Source organism: Ananas comosus, linkage group 22 (genome assembly GCF_001540865.1).
Source record: "Ananas comosus cultivar F153 linkage group 22, ASM154086v1, whole genome shotgun sequence".
Classification (NCBI taxonomy): domain Eukaryota; kingdom Viridiplantae; phylum Streptophyta; class Magnoliopsida; order Poales; family Bromeliaceae; genus Ananas; species Ananas comosus.
Window position 1 is genome coordinate 3,186,633 of NC_033642.1, and position 25,779 is coordinate 3,212,411.

General features: G+C 37.1%; 1 protein-coding gene across 2 annotated transcripts in view; it reads left to right on the plus strand.

Moving 5' to 3' along the window:
• The window catches only part of LOC109727206 (kinesin-like protein KIN-UB), a 55,486-nt gene that overhangs the window by 24,763 nt on the left and 4,944 nt on the right, over nucleotides 1–25,779 (plus strand). The window contains exons 8-18 of one of the 2 annotated variants that reach the window (XM_020257208.1): nucleotides 3,677–3,765; nucleotides 4,140–4,343; nucleotides 7,187–7,333; nucleotides 20,513–20,647; nucleotides 20,740–20,871; nucleotides 21,720–21,858; nucleotides 22,023–22,115; nucleotides 22,544–22,669; nucleotides 22,834–22,959; nucleotides 24,711–24,854; nucleotides 24,948–25,092. In XM_020257208.1, coding sequence (XP_020112797.1) covers nucleotides 3,677–3,765; nucleotides 4,140–4,343; nucleotides 7,187–7,333; nucleotides 20,513–20,647; nucleotides 20,740–20,871; nucleotides 21,720–21,858; nucleotides 22,023–22,115; nucleotides 22,544–22,669; nucleotides 22,834–22,959; nucleotides 24,711–24,854; nucleotides 24,948–24,979 — 1,367 coding nt within the window. In that variant the 3' untranslated portion in view covers nucleotides 24,980–25,092. Of the gene's footprint in view, nucleotides 1–3,676; nucleotides 3,766–4,139; nucleotides 4,344–7,186; nucleotides 7,334–20,512; nucleotides 20,648–20,739; nucleotides 20,872–21,719; nucleotides 21,859–22,022; nucleotides 22,116–22,543; nucleotides 22,670–22,833; nucleotides 22,960–24,710; nucleotides 24,855–24,947; nucleotides 25,093–25,779 lie in introns of those variants that run through there. The other variant, XM_020257207.1, reaches the window with a different exon arrangement.

The following is a 25,779-nucleotide window of genomic DNA, read 5'->3' on the forward strand; positions in this document are numbered from 1 at the left end:
AGAGAGAGAGAGATCGAGACAGACAGTTCGGGAGGGGGGGGGGTTGTGTTGAAAGAGAACACGGTGAATGGTTCACCGTGTCTAAACGCGGTGAACAATTCACCGTGTTCAGACACGGTGAACCAATCACCGTGTCTAATGTATTATTCAAGCCCTGACGTGGGCGTGAGTAATACAATGAACACGGTGATTGGTTCACTGTGTCTAAACACGGTGAACCAATCGCTGTGTTCAACTTAACCACCTGGCCCAGCCCTGCCCGCGTGGCGCTGGCGTGGCAGGGCCAGGGCCATTTTTGCAAATAATTTTTTAACGGGGCTATTTTCGCAAATTAAATTTGTCAGGGGGCTATTTGCAAAAAAAGCCCCCATTTATTATTTCTTCCAGAAGAAACAGTAAAAATTTATCATACATATGAGACCTTTAATTAATTTACATCCAAACACATGCATCCAAGATAGAACATAATATATGTTCTTCTAGTGTTGGACTAAAGCATTATTGATTAAAATGCCAAAAAAAAAAAATTAAAGTGTCGTCTCATTTAAAAAACTCATCAACTACTATGTGCAGCCATTGATATCTTATAAAAGTTCAAATAGGAAAAATAATTTCACTTTCTTTTTCTAATTCTTTCATTTTGAAGAATTTTACAGTAAACATATTAAAAGAAGAAAGTGACCGAATAAAATACCAAGACAATAACCTGGCTCTGATACCATTGTTGTTAGAAAATATGGGGATTATACCTGATTCCATGGTGAAAATATAATTGAGGATCGTCCTAGACACCTTGATCTCGTGTACGAGTACCTCTCGATTCTGTATCTTGATCAACTCCTATATATGGTACTCTTTCAAATGACCGGAACACAATTATGTAATTGCAATGGCTATTCCTCTTACAATAGTGGAATTATGATGGGTTTACAAGCTTGTATTTTTCACACCATTAAAAAGAAAAGGACCATCCCATGTATGTATATCATTAATCCTCCTTTCCCATCATGAGGATAACTACCAAGTAGTGGAAGGGGATAACTACCAACTAGTGAGGTAGTGGATCCAACTCCCCATAACTGTTCCCACCGTTTTTCATAATCAACTTAATGGAGCGGGTAACAATACTAACCCCATCCAATAGGCTGCGGGTCGGTCAAATAGGGCCACACCGAAATGGGTCATATGACTTAAGTCTAACATTAAGATCAAGGATTAAAGAGCCCATCGGCACCAGCTGTATCTACGGTGCCGTATTGTGCCAGCAAGATATTGGCACGATATAGCCCCCGTGCCAATGGCACAATGCAAAACCCTCTATTCTCAAAATTAGTAAGTAATTTTCTCAATAAAGTTCAAAATATTTGATAAAAATACATGATAAATAATTGGCATATTTTGTTGCTAAAGAACATAAATATTTCATGCCATTACGTGTCGGCGCACATATATTTTTTGTGATCGGCACGCATCGGCACGACCCTGCACACACCGTGCCGTACCATGCCGACAAGTTTTCGGCTCAATCCTGTGCCACGACACTTAAATCCTTGATTAAGATTCTAGAGATGTTTCATGATACTGTGAAATTGTAATGTTCTATATCTCTTTCCAACGTTTACAACATTGTTTTTCTATTTTTCTACTTAATTCTCCCATTAATATATTCAAGTACTCGATCCGACCCAATGGGGCCGTAAGTGGAAGCCAAAAATAAGAAAAAAAATACTCCGCCTCGATCCGCTAAGAAGTTGAGCGGGAGGCGAGTGATCCCTTTTTTTCGTTGATTGCCCCGATCCGCCAAAAACCTACTCCCGCCTTGATCCGCCAAAAACCTACTCCCGCCCTAATCCGCCCAAATAGAACGGTAAGTAGGGTAAAAAGAAAAAGATAAAATTCAACCCGCCCCAAATCCGCGCTAACCTGCCAAGGAAATAAGGGGAAGGCCCAACTCCAGCCCTAGGATTCCCCTGGTTTGCATCCCTAGGCATGACTTGTGTCCACCATGTCGTATAGTGCCAACAAGGTAATAACACGATACAACTCCTGTGTTGATGACACAACTCAAAACCATTTTTGTTCAAAATTAGCAAGTAAGAACATTAATATAGTACAAAAGCTTGATAAAAAAATATATTAAAATCAATTAGAATATACTGGTGCCAGAGAAAATAAAAACTATTGCAAAGTGTGTTGGCACATAGGTATTGTGTCGATGGCACACTTCGGCATAGCACTCATGACACTATGCCTTCTTGTGCTGGCAAGTGCTCGGCACAATCTCATACCTTGGCACTTAAATCCTTGGTTGAAATGCAATCTCCGTTGATGTGGTGAACTTGTTCCAAAAAGGTACAAAATATTCTCATTTCTATTGAAACACTTATAAAACCTCTTTATTAAGAGGAAAAATTCATGTTTTTTGAAATTTATTTTCTAGTGCATCAAGTGCCCACAAAATGGACAATGGAAATTGAACAACATGAAACTTTAGGATAGAATTCTTTAACTAATGATCAAGGGTGCTGATCTTTGTCTAGAAAATTCAAAGTACTTTCCTAAAGAAAATTCAACTATTTGGATTCTTCAACACCATTAGACAATAAAAACCTTATGTCCTCTGTTAAATTTGGTAGTTCTAACACAAATTGATCATTAGATAGACATATGTCTATTGATATTCTGTGTCATTCTTCCTTATCGTCTTCTTTACAAATTTTTCTTGTTATGCTGTTTCGTATTATGTTGGAAAATCTTGTGTGAAGCACTGCTTTCCAGAGGGGTCACCTATCCTAGAATTACTCTGGCCCTAAGCTTGCTCAACCTTTTTAACCTCTTGGGTCTAGCCACTACCCAAAATGTTATAGCCAGGTCAAGAGATTTAGCCTTGCTATACCTTATATATAGGACTATTCTAAATCTTGGGGGTGTCATATTTTCTCTCCCTTTTAAGCCCTGACATCCTCGTCATGGTTAAGCACACTCACAAATACAAGGCAATGCCAGACTCGTCTTCTTAGCCTTAGCCGATCTTGCAGGGAGCTACGCTCCACCCACAATGGTCATTAGTCGGGGAGCCGTGCTCTTGCCCGTTGTATGACTTGGCATGGCTGGTGATTTGGTCTGATACTAACTGTGACGCTCCGCTTTCCAGGGGGTCACCCATCCTAGAATTGCTCTAGCCCTGAAGCTCGCTCAACCCTTTTAATCTCATGTGTCTAGTCACTGCCCAAAATGCTATAATCAGGTTAAGAGATTTAAACCTACTATATCTTATATATAGGACTATTCCAAATCCTGAGAGTGTCACATCTTGTATGAGCGTCTTATTTAATTGATGTTTGTCATATGCATAGACCATGGAGTGACACAAATTTTAATCTGGCATGTAATCCCTGAAGGACTTTGGTACCATTTTTTGTTTCCAGTAGTTGATCTAGAGGTTAACAGCAATTGCGACTCTTGTTAATTTGAGTACTAGTAGATATTTCTTAATTTTGAGTTTGTCCCTTGTCAAGCTCATATTGTTGGTAAAGGCGGGCTTGTATGACAAAGATTATAACACATAACTTATCGTGCTCATAACTCCTGCTTCAACGTTTTGGAGGAAATAACTTGTATTTTACTTTTCTATTAGTGTTTTCTGAAGACTCTAAAAGATACTAATATGTTACAGGCACTGCAAGAACTTCATTGGTTGTGACAATTGGCCCATCTCCGCGTCATCGAGGGGAGACCGCAAGTACCATAATGTTTGGACAAAGAGTAAGTTCTAATGTGATGGTATTATCTGGTCAATATAGAAATTAATTTTACGATATAGGTTACTTCGTATTTCATTATAGTTGTTTCTTGAAGCAATGCTTTGTACATAATAGATCTAAAGACTTTGAAATTCGAAATGGTTTTCTCTACATCATTTGTTCGACTATATCTAAGTTCTCTCTGTACTCTGATATCCGCCTCTTTCGTAAGGTTAATAGAATTACAAGTTTTCACTGCAATGCAACTTACAAAAAATTTAGGTTGTTATGGTTAAACAATCCATATCCTCTATATAGTTCTTAAAAATAGTGAAGAATCCTTCATAGTACATGTATATATGAACAGTTTCCTCTTTCCTACGATTGCCCATACAGGCCATGAAGGTGGAGAATATGGTAAAACTAAAGGAGGAATTTGACTACAAAAGCTTGTGCCGGAGGCTTGATATTGAGTTAGATAAGTTAATTGCAGAAAATGAAAGGCAGCAGAAAGAATTTGAAGATGAGGTTGCGAGAATAAGGATAGAAGCTCAAAATCACGTTGCTGAGGCCGAAAGAAAGTATATAAAAGCTCTAGAGGTATGGTTTTTTCGCTTCATTTCGTTAAGCTATTCATGTGTCTTGTACATTAATTATCTAAGAATAACTCTTTTATATGTTTACAGTTAAAAAGTATCTATTAAGTCGTGATGCTTGTGGCACTATGAGTGCTTGACTTTTTGATCTACTTACGTAGATGTTATATAAGCTCTAAATTTGTTGTTTCCTAGAATCACTGCAACATTGCCTTGTCATGTAAGGTTTATTTTCTTTCTTCTGTGAAGAATTGACCATTTTCTTGTTATAGGGATAGCTAAGGGGGCGTTTGTATCCTCGTAAAACAGCTCCGAAAAAAAAATTTCGGTTGAAAAATTATTTTCCTGCTGTTTGGTTGTTGTTTGGTTGTTTGTAAAAAATTTTTGGGGAAAACTTTTTTTACAGATTCTCAGAAAACAAACCCTTTTCGTTTTCTGCTCGCATCGAGTGGAAAACGAAAACCTGGCGCTGTGAAAAATCGCGGCGCAGGAATGTTAACACGTGGTCCACGAGGTGAACTTCACCTCGTGGACCGCGTGAGGGAGAGTCCACGAGGGGTCCACGATGAAAAATCGCGGCTCATGCGCTCCTTGCATCGGGGTCACCGAGGTGAGTGGTCCACACTAGACCACTCACCTATATATATATATAATTTTATTTTATTTATAAATATATAATAATTTATTTTATAATATTAAATATATTATTATTATATATTATATTATATATTTATTATATAATATATTTTACATATATCTTGTTTATAAATATAAATTATAATAATTAAATATATTATGATAATTATTATATATTAATAATATATAATATATATATAACAGGAGAAAATATATATAATAATTTTTCATATATAGCATGATAATAATTATTATATATTAATAATATATATAATAAAAAATATATTAAATGGTTTTTTATTTTTTTTCTTTTCCTTTCAACTAAACAACTGTGATAGAAAACTATTTTTCTTTTCCTATAAAACAAACACAAATGATGTAAAACTTTTTTCCCATCGAAAGTTTTTTTTTCCACTGTAAATTTTTTTTCCGCAGTTTTACGTGGAACCAAACACACCCTAATAAATTATGTTTTCAATATGTTTATATGGCGGTGGTTGTCGTTTCAGAAATTTTCCTTTGGAGTTGTTGTTTGCTCATGGAAGCAGCATAACCATTTGTTTGACAAATATGCTACTTGCCTTTCCAAACTGCTTCCCCCAGAAAGTGAATTCTGCTTATCAGAAATCCATATTTTGACAAAACTCTATGAAATTTCATATTTTAGATTTTGTTCTTTGAAGGTTTCAAAATCTAGACAACTATACCTAGAAGTGAAATTATTGCCTGCACCCATTGTATCTTTATATCTCATGCACTGCACTACTAGTATCTTGCCATAGAGGCCGCAGAATGAGAATCTAATTCATTAGATGAGTTTGATGAAATCCAAAAGGCCTGCATATGAAAAATCATAAGTTTCAGATGCCTATTAATTGCTAACAAAATGATGACCCTTTCTATAGTGTTGAGTTTTAGTACTTCTTGATGCTTAGGTAAGAGGTTCTTAAAGCTTGCGATTTTTACCAACAGCTCTTTAGGTATTGTACATTACATTTGAAGATTAGATTTTGATATTTACATATTGATCATCAAATATTGGGTACGGTACATGACATGTAAGGATATCCTCGTGCAGGCAATAATTTCTCTACCTTGAGGGTGGAGGGGTTGATAGATTGTATATCAAGAAAACATGCTATCAGTAGTACTTGCATTCCCACAAATTTTGATACTTTATGCCACTTGGGTAGAGTCTTATACTTTCTGCCTAGAAATGCAGGGCTCAACGCAATATCAAAATAAACTACAAACTACAAATGTCAAAAGTGTTACTTAAAGTGAAAAAAGATGGGCTCACGTACAAAACTCTAAAAAGGGAAAAACTGAAGGACATTGATAGAAGGAAAACTTTTCATAACAAAGTATAATTCTTACTGACATATCATGGCATCAACTTGGGCTAGTCTTGTCCTAACACCTCTGTGATCGCACTTACAATGTATCGACTTCTTTCCGACCAAACCCTGTGATCTCTGTAAAAATCGACTCCCACCAGAATTAACCTGCTGTTTAAATTAAGGAGCAAAGATCATTCCATTCATGGTACACTTAAATCTATGAGCAAAGGTGCATGTAAAATCCAAGATGAAGGTGGCTAAAAGAAGTCTTTTGCTCAGGCGATGGAAAAGTAAAGTAGATGAGATCCAAGTGAGGAAGAAGAAAAAAATTTCACTGAAGTCTTAAAAGTTTCCGTGCTCTCGTAAGTTTTGAGAGTTTTTTGGCTCTCAAGAAACTAGATTGTGTTTAGTGAATGCCAGAAAATCTCCGGGAAAGCCTATTATATGCACTTACTTACCTCTAGATCAACAATTTATAAATGGTTTAAAATAAGGTTTTAAGTTTTCCTTAGGAGGTTGTAAAAGGTTAATATGTCAACTGGTCAATATACAAGTCTAAAAGTATGCTCAGACTGTCAAGAACACAAGGAAGATATGTCTAATTCGTATTCTTAAGCATTTGGATAGGTGAGATCGACCAATCGAATTTTAATTAATGCTCAGCTATTTTGATATTTTGTATCTTTGCTATTTTGTTTTTCTTCGTACTGCTGATACTAAGACAGTCTCATTTGTTATCTCTTTGTTGGGAAATTTATATCAGTATTTGTCATTGGGCATGTCTCTGCTGTTGTGGATTATTCTTTATCTTCATTGCACTGGCTGATAACATGTAGTTTTTCTTGCTTTTCATTTGTTTCATTCGAGACAGACAGAGAAATTAAAGTACCAGCAAGACTATATAGATTCAATTAGGAAGCTTGAGGAGAAGTGGATGGTAACCCAACAATCCAGTAGTAATAATAAGACTAAAGCTGAGCATCATCCCCAGTCAGCGGAGAAAACATGCGATAATAAGGTATATGTTGACTAATTTTTTAACTGTTGTGAGCTACACATGGCAAAGAGGTTTTATTTATTGCTCCTGCTATTTCGTTTTCGTGTTTTATATATGACTGAAAGAGAAAAAGATGTAGCTTGTCAAGATATTTAGATTCTTGTTTCTTTTTAGGATGAGAAGTTACTAGTTAGGTTTTTGAGCTGGATAATGGGCACCATCTCTGCACGTTATAGTAGCTTAAAGCCCTACATGTCAACAATCAACTTGCATATGTGTTCGATGAAGGTCTCTAAGGACATCCACTTTGAAATGATTATGCAACAATGACCTAACAATTTTTAATATGTCTGTATAGCTTAGCTTAATTGAATTGAAACGTGAACTTTCACCTAATCAAACTCATACAAATTCAAACCAAACATCAGTTGAAACTTCCAATAGACTGCTACATGGTTCCACAAAATCTAATTTTGATTTTTATTACTCTCTGTAATCAGGTTCTATCTATCAATAATTTCCTTGAAATGCAACTGCAGCTAATAATTTTTAGAATAATGTGATTGAGCAGGCGTGAGAAAAGTTTAATATGCTTGGCAAACAAGAGTATCACAAACATATAAGTTTTGATTGTTGCTGTTCAATTGTCTTTTTGGCAAGAAAGTGGCATTCCCATGTTCACAATGATTCTTATTGGGTTTCCTTGAAATTTTATGTGTTGTTGTAGACTTTTTAACAAAATAACCCTCTAAAATTTTGTAATTTGTGAAATAGCCCTGCCAAATTTATATTTGGCAAACTAACTCGCTTTTTGCCACGTAGGAGCCAGGTGGGATTTTCCCTCTAAAGACGGTGAATGGTTCACCGCCTTTAATAAGACGGTGAACAATTCACCGTCTTTGTAATATAACTATTTAAGACGGTGAATGGTTCACCGCCTCACCGTCTTTAGTGCAACCCCTTTGAAATTTTTGAAGCCTTGAGAGAATTTCTCGAAGTTCTCGACCATGCGCGATACGGTGAACGGTTCACCGTCTTTGTAAGATAATTGCCAAAGACGGTGAATCGTTCACCGCCTTTAGTGCATCCCTTACTGAGATTTTCCAAGTCCTATGATTTTGTCTAAGTCCTCGACGATGCATGAGTAATTGAAATACAAATAAGACGGTGATTAATTCACCATCTTCATAAAGACGGTGAACCATTCACCGTCTTCAAAACAACCTCTCCAAACCCTTTTTTCCTCAAGTCTTCAACAACAATTTTTACACATATAGACCAATAATTTTCACGAGAACAAAAATTTCGACAAGAACAACAATAAGACAAGAAAAACAACAAGATACAATCAATTTGGTCGGAATATCAACAAAGCACAGAAAGTTTATAAAAATATAATATTGCACATGTTATACAACGTGTTTGATCTAAATTATATAAATGTCAGTCTCGAGATCTTCCTCTCCCTCAACGTCCTCGGCCACGTCCGCGTGCATGCCCACGTCCACGTCTACGCCCACGCCCACGATCAATATTGAGCTCAACAGGAAGTACGTCATCAAGTGGCTCAATACCTGCCATCTGATCGAGATTCTCAATAATGAGGCCTTCACGATGCTCTGGAATCGTCCGAGTCTCCTCTACCACTGGTTGATCACTCTCGAGTCTCCATAGCAGCCGATGTAGATGTTGGTAGGTGCTGTGATGATGACGGGCCACGACGACGAGAATACATGGATCTAAAATATGCACACGATACTGGTGGCGGAAGCGAGTCAAACATTGAAGGGAATGTTGAAGGGGCGTCGGGCATAGCTCCAACGTCAGTGAGAGATGGAGACTGTGACACCTGATGGCTCAATGTCGAATGAGATCGAATAGGAGATGGAGACCATTACATCTGATGACCTGATGTTGAGGCGTGAGCATAATCTCAATCCTCTATATCTCTGACAATAGGTATAGCAGGAACATGCTCCAATGCCGTCTCAATATGGGTATAGATGCCCGTCAGAGTCTCTAACATCGTATGGGTCGCAGGGGGATCATCAACTAGTTGTCTGATGCTGTAGTGAGTCTGCCGTACTGCGTCCACCTGCATTATAGATAAAAACTCATTTTTTTCTATTTATATTAACTATAAGATTAAAAAAATAATTAGTATAGGGGTGATTATACCAAAGCTCTTTCGGTCTACCCATGAGGCTGGAAAGTCAACGATGCTGTTGTGGATGAGAAATCAATCTCCTCGTAATCGTCCCAATACCACTGCATATAAATGGAGGCCGCCTGTATCGAATAATTACCAACAATCGGCAGCTGGTTGAAAATATTCTGTAATCTCTCTTCCGAGCTCTCAATGTGTGCAGTGTGAAAGATGGCCCAATCCTTATTTGGCCACCCCTGAGAAGTCACACGATGGATGATCTTCACATTAATGGGTATATGCTGGAGCCTGGAGAAAACCAAACTGTCGTAGGACTCGATCCGGTGCATGCATCTCTACAATATGAAAACAAATCAATGTAGTCCTCGATCACCATACCGAACTACCCTGTACACAAAATGTCGGTAGTGCGGCTATAATAGCATCTGTGTAAGACCTCCAAATAATCTGTGAACAAGCCAATAGTTAGCTGGATGCATTAATACGTTTGTATAATATTGAAAAAGATGATTGCATTAATACGTACCTGAGACTTTCTTTGCTGATCTAACTCATTTCGAAAAAGTTCAATATCCATGGTCCTGACATTAGCTTCAAATTGTAATCCACCAGCATTTGCCCACATAAAATTTAAAAATGTGTTAGTTGCAATTATTTAAAAATCAATATGTATCAAATATATATGTCATACCGGCAACCCAAAGGGCAATCTGCTATATCGGGCATGCTCCAACGCCAGTCGGTCGCCCAATATAAATACAGTCCCACGCCCATATCTAGAAATAAATTACAAATAATTGAACACTAGAAGCTTAATCTAATAATTAAAATATTACTTATTATATCTATAATAATGTCGCAAAGCAACAACATTCGGCTTTTCCTTTTAATGAATCCGCTCTTAACTCCCGATAAAGGAAGGCCAAAGCTGCTGCACCCCATGCTAATCCGCCGCACTCATCAAAATCCTCTAAAAGTGAAAGCCACTTCAGATGAACTCTATATTCGGTAGGGTTGGAAAACAGACCACATCCAATTTGATATAACATGTAGGTACAACTACACCTGCAGGGGCATCCAAATGTATGCGGTGGTAATGCTGGTATAACCAATCTAGTCTAATCTGACCAGCTCTGATATTATCCGGCACAGCTCCTAAAAGCGCCTGACAAGTATCCGTCCACGGGTGCAGTGCAGTACTAGTCACGGGCTCACCATCCACACGAAGACCAGAAATAACCGTGACATCCTGAAGTGTAATTATTATCTCATAGTGGCGGAAGTGGAAACTCTGTGTCTCCCGCCTCTATCTCTCAACCATAGCTCCTAATAAAGCCTGATCCAGCTGCACGTGCCTAAGGCGTGATATGTAGTAGAACCCAGCCTGTCGTAGAAGATCGAGCATCGCTGGATGGTCAAGATCCCACTAGTTTAACTTGCGGCCATGCTCTGTGAACTGAACAGCATGATACCCCTATAGTAAAAGAAAAATAGTTAGATCATCATTTCTATTTATTAATACTATAATAAACTTTTACTTAAAATTTTTTGGCTCTCGTCTCACTCCTGATAAATCCAGACTTATGGAGATGCTTCTCTGTCAGGACTGACGAATCAACCGGTCTCGCATCCTCTAGATCTGCTATCTGTAATTTTAAAGGTTTTCCAATTAATAACATATTAGAAAAATACTCATTAAATATCGAAAATTTTGCAGTTACTATTATATTAGGTAACAAGTCCTATGTCGACGTTCTTGTTGTACTCTCTGTATTTTGTAGACAGGTGTTCCTATAATGGCCTTCTTGTTTACAAATGCTACATTTTTTTTATCGCCCTGCTTTTTCGTCCATTATATTACGAATACGTGTAGATTGTGGGTGACCTTTCTTCCTTCTCACGCGAGACAGTACAATTGGCGGGCCCTGGGGTCGTGACCAGTGTCGCCTATCTGAAATAGGATGGAAATGTGGTGCGTATGTCTCGTGATAACAATCAACACTATACCAATGGGAACAAAAATTATAAAAGTTTATTCTTCTCTGTGAAGTATTGCAAACTGCTAAAAAATGCGAGCAAGGTATTTCAGTTAGCTAGAATTTGCTGCAATTACAATCCGCATCTGTTCCATTCAGGAAAACCTTGTATTTGAAATCTCCAGTATTGACCTCAAATTTCACGAGCCCAAATCGATGGACAATGTGTCCCCGTGTCGTTTCCATATTCATTGTAATCCGAATTTGTATTTTAGGAGCTAACGTGCCCGTCATACTGTCACCATTTTCATGATGTTGTAAGAAATAACTATTAAGTTTGTAAAATGCCCCCGCGACAAAAGCTGTGATAGGCAGAGAACGAATTCCCTTAAGTACCCCATTTAAACTTTTTGACATATACGTGGTCATCAACCCGAAGTGTTGTGCTCCATCAAATGCCCATGCCCAATACTCTTTGTATTCTTCGAGATCATCCACCCACTTACAAGCATTCTGATCCAACGCAAGTAACTCTTCTTTAAGCTTATAATATTCTATTGATGTTGGAGCACTTCCAATAGCATAGAATTTGTTCAATAAAGAATTATTTTTAAAACGTTTATTCATATTTGCTTTCATGTGTCAAAGACACCACCGGTGTGCATGCCCTTGTCGAGGATGATATATCTCAGTCACTATTTTCTTTAAGCCACTAGATCAATCAAATGTAAAACAAACCTATCGATTGCGTGTAACATATTGATGCAGGTTCTATAAAAACCAACGCCAACTTCTACTATTTTTCCTTTTCGCAAATTGCAAATGCTAAAGGGTATATGCCATCATTTGCATCTATAGCTGTTGCTATCAATGCATGGTCCTCGTATTTGCCATACAAGTAAGTGCCATCAATGCTCACCATTGGCCGATAGCGTGCGAATCCATAAATAGAAGGGCAAAATGACCAAAAAACACGACCAAACCGACATATTCCGTCGGTTGGCCATCTATGATCAAGGCGCCATAAACTATCAGGATTACTTCTCTGCACCATAGTAAGATAACAAAACAAGTTTGTATATGACTGCTCCCAGCTCTCATAAATAATCTGTAATGCTTTTATAGGTTATGTCAACATGCAAAGTGGCCATAAATAATCTGTAATGCTTTAATAGTATGTCAACATGCAAAGTGGATTGCACCATTTCCTGTACTTCTTTTGACGTCCTTGCCTTCATTGTTGGCAGAATCTCTTGACATATGAGACTTAAAGTACAATTGTGATGCGACACATTTAACATTGGAATTACACGTGTGTTAACCTGCATATGTCTTAACTTTGAAGTATGTTGCATCTTTAGGAACCGAAGCGTGTAATCTCCAAGGACATCCCTCAACTGTGCATTTTACTATATAAGTCGTTTTTGTGGATTTCAAAACCTTTATCTGAACATTATGAGCAATGTGCCATCGATTTAGAGTGTCCACTAAAGATGCCTTATCATAAAAGATTTGACAAACCCAAGTTCCGTCAATGCTGGTAGACCGGTATTGGTCTGTCTAAAATCGAACTCAGTCGAATCCACAACATACTGATTTATCCAATTGTTATCTGCAGGAAAGTTCTCTAGATGGTCAATAAAATCAAATTCCTCATTAGGATTGTTTACATATTCGTTGTTTACATGCGGGTTGCCGTTTTTATAGTAAATAGTATACGCAAGACAATTTAACCCACTATCGCGATTATCATCAATGTTTACAGCTAGATCATTCCAATCGCCATCCTTACTGCTAAAATGATCATCATTATGAATAGGTTCATCCTCTTGATTAATGTCATTATCACCTCCTTCATCGACAATGTTAGTAGAAAATTCATTCTAATGTTCATAGGACATAGATAGCTTGCAGTAATCCCGAAACTTTACTATATTAGGTACATTTTCACAAACTATTAATAAAAAATGAATTTTCTTTATCCCCAATTATAAGGTTCCAATTGTATATGAGACATGGTAGGTTCTGCACAGGAAGTCATCGGTAGTGCATGGAATATCGTGGGTTCCACACAAGAGATTGTGGTTTGTCCACGTGAGGTCGTGAGTTGCACACGTGAGGTCGAGCGCACGTGAGGTTAAGGGTTGCGCACTTGAGGTTGAGGGTTGCTCACATGAGGTCAAGGGTTGCACGAGGGTTGCGCACATGGAGACTGACTTTGTCTGCAGTATTTATAATTTAGTATTATCAAAATATTTAATAATTAAAGAAAATACTCACCGAAATCTAGAGATGTTCACTTTGTCATCCTGATGCCATATTCGTTACCAACTCGCGGTCACCAATCGGATTGCCCGAAAAATCTACATCGATATCATTATGAAGCGGTCTTGTGTAATAGCCTTGCGATTGATATTGTGTCTCCGACGGATATAAATCTTTCTCGATATATACCAACACACATCCATAATGTTCAAACAATCCAATCATTCCCTTCAATGCTTCATCATCTATTTCGTGAAATATTCATTCGTTTCCGTAGAGTATCGAATTGTGAATTTGAGACGAAATTTTTCTCTATTACAATTTGCTAAACGATACATTCTCATCTCAAAATTAGTAAATATCGTATTTGAATGTATCGCGATCAATTTTTTTCGACCGTCGACATATTACGGACTATTTCCATCCGTAACTAACTGTCCTTTCCAATGAACACTTAGAGACATCCGATGACTAGCCATTTTAACTACATATAAAAACACTTTCAAATCTTCTCTAAAAATATTTAGTGAATATAATACAAAAAAATAATAAAGAAAAAAGGAAAGGGACCATGTCACGCCTTGGATTTCAGCGGAAGCTCACCAGTCACGTGCCCAGACCCACCGTGTATACCACAACTCAACTATACACCAGGCGTCTACAATCAATATAGTAAAAGCATTTGATTCTAACCAGGTAATCAGAGCAAAACTTAGAAGTATGAACTTATACAACCCAAAACCTTATTACAATATAACAATAAAGTACAATTACAAGATCTCAGTAAACAATACTGAACTAACTGCATAAACTTGTAAAGGTCGTCTATTTAACGTCAAGAAGGCTCTAGTTAGCCGCTGACCTCTCGCTAGTAACCCTAGCCTTTCCCGCTGTGGAAGGCTCTGTAAAAACAACAACGAAGAGGGTGTGAGAACTATTAAACAATAGTTCCCAGTGGGTAAGCCGCCATGAGTGGCGAAGTACACCACTAGGTCAACTGTGGCCAGAGTAAACAATAATAGATAAGCAAGTAATTGTAACTGAAGTAAATCAATCATGATATTTTCTCAAGATATGTATATCAACCTATAATAAGTACTAGATCATCATGATAAGTTCTATCATTCGTGTTAATTGACAATTTAACTGGTCATATAACAGATTGAATGCAAGATACTTCATTATTACAGAAATAACTGATGATGTCATGTAATTACTTCCTACACTAGCAAGAGTGTACCATACTGTCATTATGTTATTAACTAATCAAGATGTCGACCTTCTAGCTTGTTCATCACTAAGTCCACATGACCAATGACATAAAGTATTCTTACTACTATGTCCATCTAGGGTCAAAGTAACTTATCATAACCCAATTTACAATAGACTTACACAAGGTGCAGTCATAGCCGCGCCGTGCCTAATGGCCCTGTGGAAGTCAACGCTACCCACGGCAATCCACTTCGGCGCTCACTTCGTACATAAGCGAACAATCTGTCGCTAAGCTACTCCGAAGTGCTGGCTTGGGGGGCGCGACCCCCACAAGCGTGTGCGAAAGAGCACAATGGCATGCAAGCTGTAATCCATGGTACAAATATCACAACGTCATCATGTTTCTGACATGGAATCTCGACTCGACCCAAGGTTGACACTATAGTACCCAATTGTAAGCCACTATCAACTACTTGTTGACATAATTCTACCAATAGTTAGTATAACTCAGGCTAGTATATACTTTACCTCATAATGGGCTATATCCACACACACTCACATAGGGTTCTCTCACTACTCCTTATACAAAAGGAAAGTGGTTTTCTAAAGTCATACTCAATGACTCATTCTAGGTTCATATGACTCATGACACGTATTCTAAAGTTCCACATAAACCTCCACTACTTGGGGTAAATAGGTCACATGCAGATACTTTTGCTTGAGTATACAAATATACATCATGTTTATTCTAGTCTTTACACTAGATTATATTTAACCATGTACATTCTAGTTATGTCATAATGCCAAGTTCATGCTAATTTATCAGTTGAAAACAATAACTCATTGGTCAACACCAGTATATGAAACAATGTCCACTGCACTCTAACGCAGTTCCACATGAATGAATAAATAACCTCACTATATAAGATAGACTGATAGTTCTAGCATCAGATTTCGAACATGCAATTGCATACTGTATTATTCTCTCGTTGCCCAATAGAGCTAATTGATACCTTCATGAATAATGTCCCGCTTAACTTGTCGATACAAGCTACTAATATCATGCGTACATAACAATAAAGCAAGTGATCTATAAGAAATAAGCAATTTCAGAACTCTTTCTCTACTGCCTAGAGATGCTCTTATACCGATATGGTATGCAAGTGAATGCATGTCTCAATATCTTTCAGTACACATAAGCTCACATAAGTATATAATGAGTTCAACTCATAATGTCAAAGGAGACATAGAAGGGATTCACCCATTTCGGGAAGGTCAGACCCACCACTATGTCGATGACTCCTGTCGAACTCACCCTCGCAGGAAATCCGAGGCCTTTAAGTCCCCTAACATCGAATCAAAAATCAGTTAAGGGCTGAGCTCATATTCTAGTAGCAAAACTTCATATAAACACGCAATATGGACTAAATTCTCACCTAGGTTTAGTTTAAAACTAAACCTCTGCTTCAATTCAAGTTGAAGCACCTCAAGATCAGCTCAAATCAGCTCCAAAAGGTGTCAATACTCAGCTCGAGATGGTCTCAAAACCTGCTGCGAACTCATTATAAAAACTGTAGTGTAACTCTTATCAAAATATCCAAATTCGGCGAGATTCTCACCTTGTACAATGCTAAAGCTTGAATCCCTGTTTCGGTTTAGGTTAAAGCACCAAGTTTAACCTCCAAAAGCTCCTAAAAGTCAGCCGAGATCACTCCATCAATCTGTCGCAAACCTGCTGCGAATTAGCCTTAAAACAGCTTTAATACTCTTATAAATCCATTTAATATAAGCTAAAATCTCACTTAGGAGTATCCAAACTTGAATTTCTCTTCAATTCAGGTTGGAACACCTCAAAATTGATCTTCCAAAATTCACAATTCGCAGCCAAAGAGATCCAATAACTTGCTGCCATTCCTGCCACGAACATGCATCACAAACCTCTTTGTACTATTATCAACACATTGAAACTATAAAGGAGTTAAATTACTCACCTTACACAGCTCCAACCCAGGTTGGAGCGCATCAAAACCAGCTCACAAGGGTCACCAAAATTCAGTTAAAAAGTCCACATAACCTGCTGTAAGCAATTCCCAGAAGTATCACTACTACTACTACTAATACTATTACTATAGTATCAAGCTAGAGAGGGTAGTAGTTAATCACCTTCCAACACTTCAACTCAGCTTTTCTTGCTTTTAGAGATAATAAATCACCACCGAATTTCCTTCTATTGCTGCTGGAAGCATCCCCCCAAACCAGCTGGTATTAAGGAAACCAAAAACCATATCAACTTCATTATTATAGCTTAAATCTTGAGAGAAGTTGAATCCTCCATCTTACCAAGTTTCCACTCAGTTTCTTGCTAGGCTAGGGCTGCGAAATACCTCTAAAATCTCTCTCTCCAGCAGCAAAACATAGCTTCAAAGCCTTCCCAAAACTGCAACATCAGGCAAGGAGAAGAAATCAAGTTTACACCTTTGATTTCTATGTAGAGAGAGAAAAACCCTAGAGAGAGAAAGAGAAAGAACCCTTCCCTGAATTCTCCACCTCAGAAGTGATAAGGATCAGCTAGGGCTCGAGCTGGGGTGGATAAGAACGAACCTGGAGAAGGAAAAGGCTAAAACAGCCCTGCTGCCATGCAGCTGCTGCTGCTGCTGATGCTATCTATACCGGTACAGGAACTTATCTGTACCGGTACACTTACACAAATTTTGCAGGAATTAACCTTGCAATGCGCTTTTGCGCTTCCGGTCGTCCAATCACTCTCCAACTTGTCCAGAATCTCTTTACAACTCTTTAGAAAATATGGGTTAGCTCCTATTACCAATCCCCCTCTTAAACCTCATAATTAACCAAGTTCAAAAGACTACATTTGCATAATGCACTCAGCAATGCACTTTTTCACTCCGGTCATCATCATGCTTCAGTAACTTGCTGAAAGCCTCTCAACCATCCTTCAAAAGTTGTAGAATAGTTTCAATTACTATTCCAACACTTGAATTTCGCAATTTGTCAAAGTTCAGTGTGCTACAGACCACATGTAGGCTCCCCTACCCCACACAATAATCCAAAAAAGATTATTAGAAAAGTTTGTTGGATTCTTTGCTAATTGATTGCTGAACGGGAGATAAACATTTTAACATTTTAAGTTTCAACTCGTTGGGAGTTTTAACAGGGAAGAGCTCATATTTACCAAAAAGTTGCATCTGAGTAGAACTACTTCCAACAGAAGAAAAAGAGTTGGCATATTAAGAACCAGAAATTAAGGCCTTGTTTGGTATCGTCTTATCATAATGTCTAACTAAACATGAAGCAAAATCTCAAGTCTTTTACTATGATTCGAATCTTCATTATCAGGATAACATATCAGCTTATCTATGTCTTATCTATTTTCCAACTAAACCCTTCCAATGTGCTCAACATAACTCGTGCTTGATGGCTAATGGCTTAGCAGTTGGCATCCGAGGTCCCAATTTTAAAACCTAGTTTTTACATTTTTAGCCTGTTGCCATGTGGTGTGTCCACAATGCCAACAATGCGAAATAGAAGAAGAGTCCAGGAGCTACCTGCACGTCAGTTAGAGCGAGATCGGTGTACGTCGACGACGAAAAACACAGTCGCAGTCCAGGAGCTAACTACAATGTGGGCTGCAGAGGCAGGGGTGACGGCGATGGCGAGCGGCGAGCGGCGGGGGTGACGGCGGCGACCGGCGAGCGCTCCGGGAGAGGGAGGGGCAGAGAGAGAGAGAGAGAGAGAGAGAGAGAGAGAGTGAGAGAAGTTGGGAGGTGGGGTATACCTAATGAAGACGGTGAACCGTTCACCGCATTCATAAAACGGTGAACGTTTCACCGCCTCCATAATGCGGTGAAGGGTTCACCACTTTCTTAAAGCGGTGAACCGTTCACCGCCTTCTCTAGGGACTTTCCTTGTAATCAATCACGCATGGTCGAGGACTTAGAGAAAATCTCTTAAAGTGGGGTTGCACTAAAGACAGTGAATGGTTCACCGCCTTCACTAAAGCGGTGAACCATTCACCATCTTAAATAGTTATATTACAAAGACGGTGAATCGTTTACCGCTTTAGTGAAGATGGTGAACGATTCATCGTCTTCATAGGAAAAATCCCATCTAGCGTGGCAAAAAGAGAGTAGGTTTGCCAAATATAAATTTGGCAGGGTTATTTTGCAAATTACAAAATTTTAGAGGGTTATTTTGTAAAAAAAGTCCATTGTTGTTGTGTTGTTGATTGATTGTTTTTGTGAGCGTATCTATGTTACTGGTTACAATCCCCATTTGGCACTACATATAATACATGCATGCTGAATATGAGCACAAATGCATCAGAATTTAAGCTATAATCCTTATTTGATTTTAATTACTATTTCTCAATTCCTAAAAGACATTGGAAAAGTTGCAACTGAATTTGCTTCCTGTATGGTCTGTTATCCTCTGTTTCCATGCTTAAATTAATATAATATATGTATTGTTGCCTGCTGATCAGCTGTCCGAACATGTGCTTTTCCGAACATGACAGTGCACACCAATTTCCAAAGATTGGTAGTAGTTTGCATTGAACTTTGACAAACTTCCCATGAGCTCTTATTGACTTTGACTTGCGGAGCGTGGCTGACCATGTGATTGAAAGAGGTTGGATGATATTGTTGTGATAATAATATGGTCTTGCATGTAGTTTNCTTTGACTTGTGGAGCATGGCTGACCATGTGATTGAAAGAGGTTGGATGATATTGTTGTGATAATAATATGGTCTTGCATGTAGTTTATTGTGATGCAGGATAAATTAGTTTAATCCTAATCTTGCAAGCCATGAGCCCAAATTTATATAAAACTTAATTTTAGTTTTTAGAAAATTTTCAAAAAATTTTTAGATTTTTCAAAATTATGTTTAGAATTTTTTTAAATTTATTTCAGAAATTAGGAAGAAATATTAGAAAATAGCTGATGAAAAGGTAAAAATTCAGAAAGTTTGTTAAAATTTCAAGAAATAAGAGCAGAAAGTTTAAAGAGAAATAAAAGAAAAATGAAGGTGACGAAGAAAGGAGAAGATATAGAACCTTGAAGAAGAATAAATATTTGTCCGTACACACGACGAGAGGAAGAAGATGACAAGACCACAGTCAAAGCACGAAAAATTAAATTTTATTCCACCGCAATTCTCTCTCTAAAATTAGAGGCCATAATCTATATTTATAGCTGTCAAAATATATACCTACTCTAAATCAAATCCCAAGATTTTAAGGACTTCAATAATCAGAATATGACTAATCCTATCTTAAAACTTCTAAAATCATATCCCTAATTGTTAGGGATGTGTTTGATACAGAAAAATCCTAAAAATATGAAAAAAAATCTCTAAAACAAAGTAATAAAAATATAATTTGGAAAATTAGAAAAAAGATAAAATTTAAGTCCTAATCATTTTCTTGTTTGCATCATATTTGATTATTGCTTTCTGTAGAAGGGTTTGCAGTTTTTATCAGACAAGTTGATTGATCGTCCACTTACTGCTAAATTATTGATTGATATCAAGAAGATGCTCCTAACTGTTCTCCGATACACAGGCTCCAAGTGAATCTGACGCAGATGAGATTAATGAGGTCAAAAAGTTGCTCGAGAATGAAAAGTTCTTGCGGCAGTCCACAGAAGAAGAAGTTAACGACCTCAAAAACCAAGTGTTGCACTGGAAAAAGTTGGAGGTATGGTTGTTGGACAATATGTTATTAAATATTGCTTCCGCATTCTCAGACTTGATTGTCATGATGACATATAATTCTTCACTTTCCTTTAGGCAGCTGGAAGTGCTGAGGTTGCAAAGCTTCAGAAGATGCTGGACAACGAAGCCAGTCAGAAAGAGAAGCTAGAAGAAGAGATAGCGGCTTTGAAAAGTCAGTTGTTACAGTTAAGCTTTGAAGCTGATGAGGTAGGTTTTAAGAATTGTGTCAGTCTCTTCTCCCTTTTGAGCAGAACTAGACATGTGCTTTTGCACCATGTACTTGTGCATGTTTTTGTGTCGACAGTGGACAAATGATGTGCTAACATTCTCGCAAACAAGCACTTGCACAGGACTGTAACTGAAGGAACTTGAGTTTTGGACCTTACTAGCTAATTTCCACCAATATCTTGTTAAATAATGCAAAACAACCATTATTATATCTTGTTAAATAATGCAAAACAACCATTCTTCTTTTGAGGCTTAAGCTTTTACAGAATAGTAGTTGTTTCATATTCTTTATCATGGTATCATAGCTGAAGGTCCTGAGTTCGAGTCCTGCCAAGCTCCTAGTATTATTAATTTCATCCTATTTAATTCAACTCCACTTCTTGGGCCTATAAAAACCTTGAGTCCGGACATGAGGGAGAGCATTGCATATCAAATATAGAAACACCGTTGTCTAGTAGCTTAAGCATTTGGAGAATAATGGTTGTTTCGCTTTATTTAACACATGTTGTAGGGGGTTTTCTAGTGTTTACAAAATTAATAGCACAAAAGGAAATTGTTCTTTACATAGTCTGCTGTGTCAATTTAATGAGCCTTCTTTCTTAAAAAATTTTGTGAATCTCGAACCTATTGGGGATGCTTGTCCAAACAAACAGAGCAAACATATCTGCCTTGGCAATCATGTGTGGGGCTATTGTGGGTGCATGCATGTTTCTTTCTCACATTTTACACTTTTGTACTTGTATTTAAACTAGGGTAAGCTAGTGTAATCTTGTTTCTTGTTTATTGATTAGATTGAAATAAGAAACTCTGTAACTTCCTTTCATCAGACAAGGAGGAGTCTTGACAGAGGTGGATCTGGAAAAATATTCCCTGGTTTGGATTCACTGATGTCCCAAGCTAGGAATTCACAGCTTAGAGATCAGGGAAATGGACCTAAGCCTCCAGTTGCGAAACTTTTTGAGCAAGGTACTTCAGCAAACTTTTGTTACTTGAGAGCTGACATTATTGGCTTGATAGTGTTATACAGATGTACTAAATCCAAACCAATAACCATGCCGTCACCTTCCAAACATTTGGAGTCAGCTAAATGGTGGATGTTGTTATATCTAAGTTTTCCCTTAACATGGCAGTGGGATTGCAGAAGATATTATCGTTGCTTGAATCAGAGGATGCTGATGTACGTGTTCATGCAGTTAAAGTGGTCGCCAACCTGGCTGCTGAAGGTATGTTAAAGTGATTTATTCAGGTTCATCCTAGACATTTTCTCTGTATCTAAATCTTTATATTTTTTGGACAAGATGAGTTCTGGAACATAGCATAAGTTCATTGTGTATTGTGTTTATGGTACAAGATGCTTTCCACGTCTTGAATAACTGCTTAGATATGGACTCTTATTTTGTGTTTCTCTAGCCTCTACAACTGGATATCACCTAAAATGATGTATGGAAATGTATCTTTTCACTTGATAAGCTTAAACAATTGTCACATATCAAAGTAGCAATCTTAATCTGTCTAGAACCCCAAACTCCAATTTTCTTTACATTTTGTGTTGCACTAGCTTTGAGATCTGAGTTTGTTGTTTAAGTAGTATCATCAGTTTAAATTCCTATTTTGTACAAATTGTCATGAATAAATACCACCTTATGTTCAGAGGCAAATCAAGAAAAGATTGTAGAAGCTGGCGGCCTCACTTCATTGTTGGTGCTTCTGAGAAGCTCAGAGGATGAAACAATACGAAGAGTAGCAGCAGGAGCAATTGCCAACCTTGCAATGAATGGTATGCAAGAATTTGAATTCACTGGTGTTTTCATCTTGTCACTCCTGAATGTAAAACTATATTTCAAAGTCTTGACATAATAGATGCATAGGATAATTGTAAATTTGCGTTGTGTCCAAATGCTACTACTATGTTCATATTTCTTATTGTTTTTATCTGACCAGAAACCAACCAAGAGCTTATAATGAGTCAAGGCGGTATAAGTTTGTTGTCCATGACTGCAGCTGATGCTGAGGACCCCCAAACTCTACGAATGGTTGCTGGAGCCATAGCTAATCTATGTGGCAATGGTAAATGTTCCTAAATATACTGGTATTACCAATGGTGCCTGCGGATGCTACTTTATTTCAATTGCATTTCAATCTTGCCTTGTTTTTGGGAAATTCAGTTATTCTATAAAATCAATAAAGAACACTGCAAATTTCTTAGTTGTCTATTTAGTGAAAATGGCTTTTATGGAAGCATCAATTGAGGACATGAACAGAAGCCTCACAGTTTTAGGGACTTCGGGCAAAAGCAGTTTGTGTTCAGCTAACCTATTAGGGCGCGTTTGGTTTGAAGTCGGAATCGGAATCAGAATCGAAATCGAAATAAGCTGGAATCGGAATCGGAATGACTCATTACCTAATTCTGTTTGGTTCGTTACCTAAATCGGAATCGGAATAAATCATTCCCATTGTAGGTGTTTGGTTCAGGTAGATATAAAAAAACGTAATCAAATTAATATACTAACTTTATCTTTACAAAATATTAATTTAAATTCAAATAAAAAATTAAATATTAAAAATTTACATCAATCAAAATTTTGAAATAATGTCAAAATTTTAAATCAATTTTTTTTTTTTAAAATTAAACTTTAAAGTTGAGTGGATAATTCAAAATATAAAACTAAATTTCGATTTATTCAAATTCAAACTTAAAATTACAATTTAAATTTTAATTTGAATCCATAAATTTAATTTAAGTTTTAAATAAAATTCGAATAAAACTTTATATAAATTAAATTTTAATTTAAATTCAAATTTATAAGTTAGATTCAAAATACTTGATTAAATTTTAATTTTTAATTAAAATTAAAATTAAAATTTAAAATTATAAATTTAATTTCTAAATTTAAACTCATATTTTAATTAAAAAAATTGAAAAAATAAATTTAATCCAAATAAATATTCATTCCGTACGGATTCAACTTTCAATCCGGCCTCCTAAGCTGGATTGGAAAAAGAGGTGATTGGAGGATTCCCATTCCACTCGGAAATCGAAATCGGAATGGAACTCCCGCAGACCAAACACCCATAAACGAATTCACCCATTCCGATTCCGATTCCACGGTGAAAAAGAAGCGAACCAAACACGCCCTTAGTTTCTAGGTGTATAAAAATGCTCTGATGAATTACAACATTAAAAGCAAAAGGATGTCAGATTAACATGTGAAAACTACTACTCTATCTGTCTTTGATTATTTAATCAAGGTAAGTCCGTCTTTCTGAAAATAGATCATGGTAGTTATATATAGTCAAACATGGAGAATACCAGAGACCTTGGCAGCCGTAGCTTTTGCTATCCAAAATTTGAACTCATGATGGGGGCTGCTGGTGTTTTTTTATTTGCTAACATGTTTTGAGCTCTAAAACTAACTTCTATTGTGATAAGAACTAGAAACATTAGTCACTCAGAACTACCCTTTATTTCCGGTGATTTTCCAATTTAAATCTATCAAATGCTTAACGAAACGGAGTAGGAGAATCTAACATAACATAAATGGCTAAGCATCTGATTTTAGTTGTGATTTTGGAAAGAAGTTTTATGTTACTCTAGTTCTTTTTGAGTTTCGTTAATAGGAATATTTGTGCTGCCAGTTTTACACATTTGGTTACCAGGTGTTTTGGACTAAACAATAACATGCATGGCTTTGAACTATTCAATAATTGTCTTGTTTCTCTGCTAAGAAACAATGCGGACAGATTCCCTATGCTAATCAGATTTAAGGAACCATTTTTTAGGTCTATTCTTTTGTCCAATGAGTTTTTGTTTGCAACAGACAAGCTACAAGCAAGGCTAAGAGGAGAAGGTGGCGTTAAAGCATTGTTAGGAATGGTTAAGTGTGGGCACCCTGATGTCCTTGCCCAAGTTGCACGCGGCATTGCAAACTTCGCAAAATGCGAGTCTAGAGCGGCAACTCAAGGTGATACATTGCATTTGCTATTTACATAGTTCTGATTATGCAGATGTTTTTCCATAAATTACATGGGGTGAATTCTGTTTTCGTTGTTTGTAGGAAGTACTATAGTTTTGGGGGGTTGCAAGTAGAATCAGGCTTGGTCTTAATATTGGACTCATGAAACATGAGTGAACATCAGTTTCAAATCATTTTGAATGTGTATTTTGTTGATGTTGCTCTCTCACTCCGAGCCACCGGTAAGCAGTGCTCTATAAGAGTGATATATATATATATATATATATATATATATATAAGAAGATAGAATTCTTACAGGATGGTGATCAAACATGAATTAGGTCCTAAGTTTTAACCTTATATAAGAAGCAATTCGAATTCCATAATGCTATAGTCTAGAGATTGATAATTCAGAAGAATCCTTAAAGAAATTCCAGTCTAATCTAGCTGGAAAAGTGGGACTAAAGTTTCTCTCTGGCTTTTATTTGGAGTTTGTTCTTATCTGGCTTGTTGGCTTATATTCTTACTTTGAGATTAGGAAAACTCCTTTGTTCATAAGTATTAATCTTGATCTATTTGCACTCTTCAAAAAGGAGTTTCAGATGGTTGTTACTTTGTTGCGCGAGCAACATTGTGTAAGGTAGGCGAATTTTCCCGCCAACTAATTTGACAGATTTCTTTTAATCTTGTTTGGCCTCTCTCATATGATTGCCTCAATTAGAATTTCATTCTTATTTTCTAAAGACTTGGCGATAGGTGGTTCTGACGGCATAACTGTCGTGTATACCAGAGCTCCCCAATTTGATTTCTTGTCTAACCAACTCCCTATTGTTTGGGAAGGCTTGAGAGGTTGTGCTGGCGGTGATGATGAATGACTTGTTGAAAGTTTCCTTATCTAGTTGTGCTTGTGAAACCCCAGATAGTCCAATATATA